Source organism: Aspergillus ruber (genome assembly GCF_000600275.1).
Source record: "Aspergillus ruber CBS 135680 unplaced genomic scaffold scaffold00023, whole genome shotgun sequence".
NCBI classification, from domain to species: domain Eukaryota; kingdom Fungi; phylum Ascomycota; class Eurotiomycetes; order Eurotiales; family Aspergillaceae; genus Aspergillus; species Aspergillus ruber.
The window spans coordinates 1-2,857 of record NW_024467319.1 but is presented as its reverse complement, the minus strand read 5'-3'; the positions used below and the strand labels follow the sequence as shown (position 1 = coordinate 2,857).

The 2,857-nt window shown below is 43.3% G+C and overlaps 1 protein-coding gene across 1 annotated transcript; it reads right to left on the bottom strand.

Moving 5' to 3' along the window:
• Positions 1–62: 62 nt before the first annotated feature.
• EURHEDRAFT_404500 (HET-domain-containing protein) lies at positions 63–1,519 on the bottom strand (the record flags this gene model as incomplete). Its single annotated transcript, XM_040780312.1, has 2 exons — positions 63–77; positions 98–1,519. 2 exons carry the CDS (start codon positions 1,517–1,519, stop codon positions 63–65), a joined length of 1,437 nt encoding a protein of 478 aa, XP_040636714.1.
• Between the last annotated feature and the right edge of the window lie 1,338 nt (positions 1,520–2,857).

Sequence of the window (2,857 nt, the reverse complement as noted above, 5' to 3'; positions counted from 1 at the left end):
TGGCTTCATACCCATTCTCAACAGCCCGGAATAGTGGTGTTCGATCATATAGATCCTTTGTCTCAGCTGCAGCACCTCTGTCAAGTAGTAGCTTGACAGTGGCTTCATGTCCATTCTCAACAGCCCAGGATAGTGGTGTCTGACCATTTTCACCCTTGAACTCGGTTGCAGCACCTCTGTTAAGCAGCAGCTTGACAATGGCTTCATGCCCATTCTCAGCAGCCAATGACAAGGATGTCCGATTAGACCATTTTCCCTTCATGTCTGCCCCAACATCACTACGTGTCAGCAGCAACCATAAAATGCCCTCATTTCCTTCTGCTGCTGCACGCGATAGTGCTGTTGGATCTTTAAAATTTTTTAGGTTTTCGAGAGCATCGTCGGAGTAGATTTGGTCTGGGGAGATATTGTCCCATTTCTCAACATTCAGTTTCCCTGTGCGTGTTGCGCGACCAGCTTCAACACATATTCTTCTAATAGGATATTGTGATGGTACAAATTTCCTCAGATCAAGCTGTTTGAAGTCTTTACTGTGAACCCTTTTAAACCGCTGCATTGTAAAGAGTAAATCTCTCACATAGATCGCAATTGGCTTATTCTCCCTTCCTTTCTTTTTACAATGAAGAATTGCGAGCCCGAATCCTCGATGACCTGTGCCTATAAGGCGGAGGTCCAAATGAATCCCCCTACTGCTCACAGTCAAAGGGTTGTCAGAGGTATCAAAAAGACTGAACTGGACAATGTCATGGGAGTCCTTGAATGCAGCTGGGGAAGTGGCAAGAAGTCCGCTGCGATTGTCAGTGGACTTCCATGCAAAGAGGCTGTGGTCATCCAAGATCCGCATGATTTCCTCCTGAAGTCTGATGAAAGCAGTTTCTCTTTCACCATAGATCAGTGGCATGTTGACACCAAACAAGCCCATCAAACAATAGGCCTGATCCTCAATTCTTGATGTTTTTCTTCTTGCTGCCCAGGACATTCTTTGTGCAGCACTAGATGTTTCAAGGTCATCCTTGCCTGAGAGAATACCAACAGGTATACCTGTATAGTCAGACACATCCTGTTGGAGGTCTGCCTTTTCCCCCAGTTCTTTCCATTCCTCATTAAAGAATATCATTTTCAACGGGGCAATTAGCTCCTGAAGGGTCCATCCCCTTGTAAACCACCTGCTCTTCTGGATTTCATCTTTTGATTGTACGTCGGCAAGATATGTGTAGCATATTTCAGCTCCTTGGTACCAGCGGTACATGGAGTTGATTGCTTCAGACAGCTCCGCACTGCTTGTCTTGTCGATGCAACAAGTGTCTATCCAAACATACTGGAACCCATTGGCTTTAGCTGTTAAGCAGCACCGTTTGATTTTGTCATATCCATTCTTGTTCTTTGCATCGGTTCCGTTCATATCCTGAAAAGTAACTTCCCCTTTTTCATCCCAAGTATGTGACAGGATAGCGTATCGCGGGATGCTATCATCTGTGAATTCTTTGATCTTGAAACTGCCTGTATCAAGCAGACGCATGATTTGGATTGGCACAGATTTATCTTGATGTCTTGAGACAAAGGGTCTGAAGCTCCGGCAAAGTAAAAGTAGATGCTTTATAAGGCTTGGTAGCAGAGACTTATAATGTCAGACCAAGATATAGTCTCCGGGAAGACGAAATTGGGGCGCGGATGGTCAGGTTCGTTCGGCTCAGTCGGTTCAGTCGCGGGCGTTTCTTGGTAAACTTTGATAGCTTTAGACCTCGCCCAGACCCTCATGAGGGTCCAAAGGTTGGACCCTCCACCCGACCCTCGCGAGGGGCGGGTATAACACTCGCGACCCTCACCCGACCCTCGACCCTCGCCAGACCTCGTGTGGGTGACCCTCAAGGACCCTCGTCGACCCTCATTTTCATAAAAATTCCCACGCTTTACCCGATTTGGATGCATAAAAATGATGATTAATCTTAATACAGACCTGTTATTTACACCGTAACATGTTACTCCTGTTCTGCTACTTCGGATGATAGGTATTGTATGAGCCCTAGAATCAATTCACATAATAGCTTCCTACAAAATCTCTCTGATTTATATTACTTCTGATCAAAATTTTTAAGATTATATTAATTATAAGTGATAATATGTAAGTTACCATTACATAGTCAATATACATTAGTCCTTGGATATAGTATTATGATAGCTAGTTCCTGTAGAAGGAATGTACTCGATGAACATCTAAACTAGGAAAAAGAGAAGAGGACATTACTTCATTCAAAGGTATTTATCTTGAAGAGCCATGTGAAGGTATAAATAATGCAAAGTAAACAAATAGCTTCCTGAGTGATTCTGCCGAAAAGGGTGAACTATGAAAGCTGTTGAAAACCATGCGCATAGCGCTGGTGAAAATATATATATTTAACAGATGTATTCACGAGCGGCTATTGGAATATTTTTTGGAAGGATATCTTTGAAGTTACAGGTCAGCTTCAGTGATTTATGGCCCATTCACCTCTCTTGCCACTAAATCCTTACTTTTACCCTTTGAATAATACCAAATATACTAGTTCTTGGATGGCCAAATTAAGTGATTTTGACCGCTAAGTATTGGCCTCCTGCGGCTCTTCAGCATGTGAGGGTCCTTAGGGTCACCTGTGTGGGTGACCCTCCCCACCCTTAGGATTAAGAGAGATTAGGAGATACTACATGAGATATGGAATACTACGTGAGATACAGGATACTATGTGGGTCATATTATGATTTATCCACTCAAGATCTCCAGCTCCCTAAGTCGCTTGCGTCATGAACTTGGGCTAGTGGAGAATAATGAATTGATATTCCTATTTAAACTAGTGTTTTACGAGAATATCGAATCTGGAGA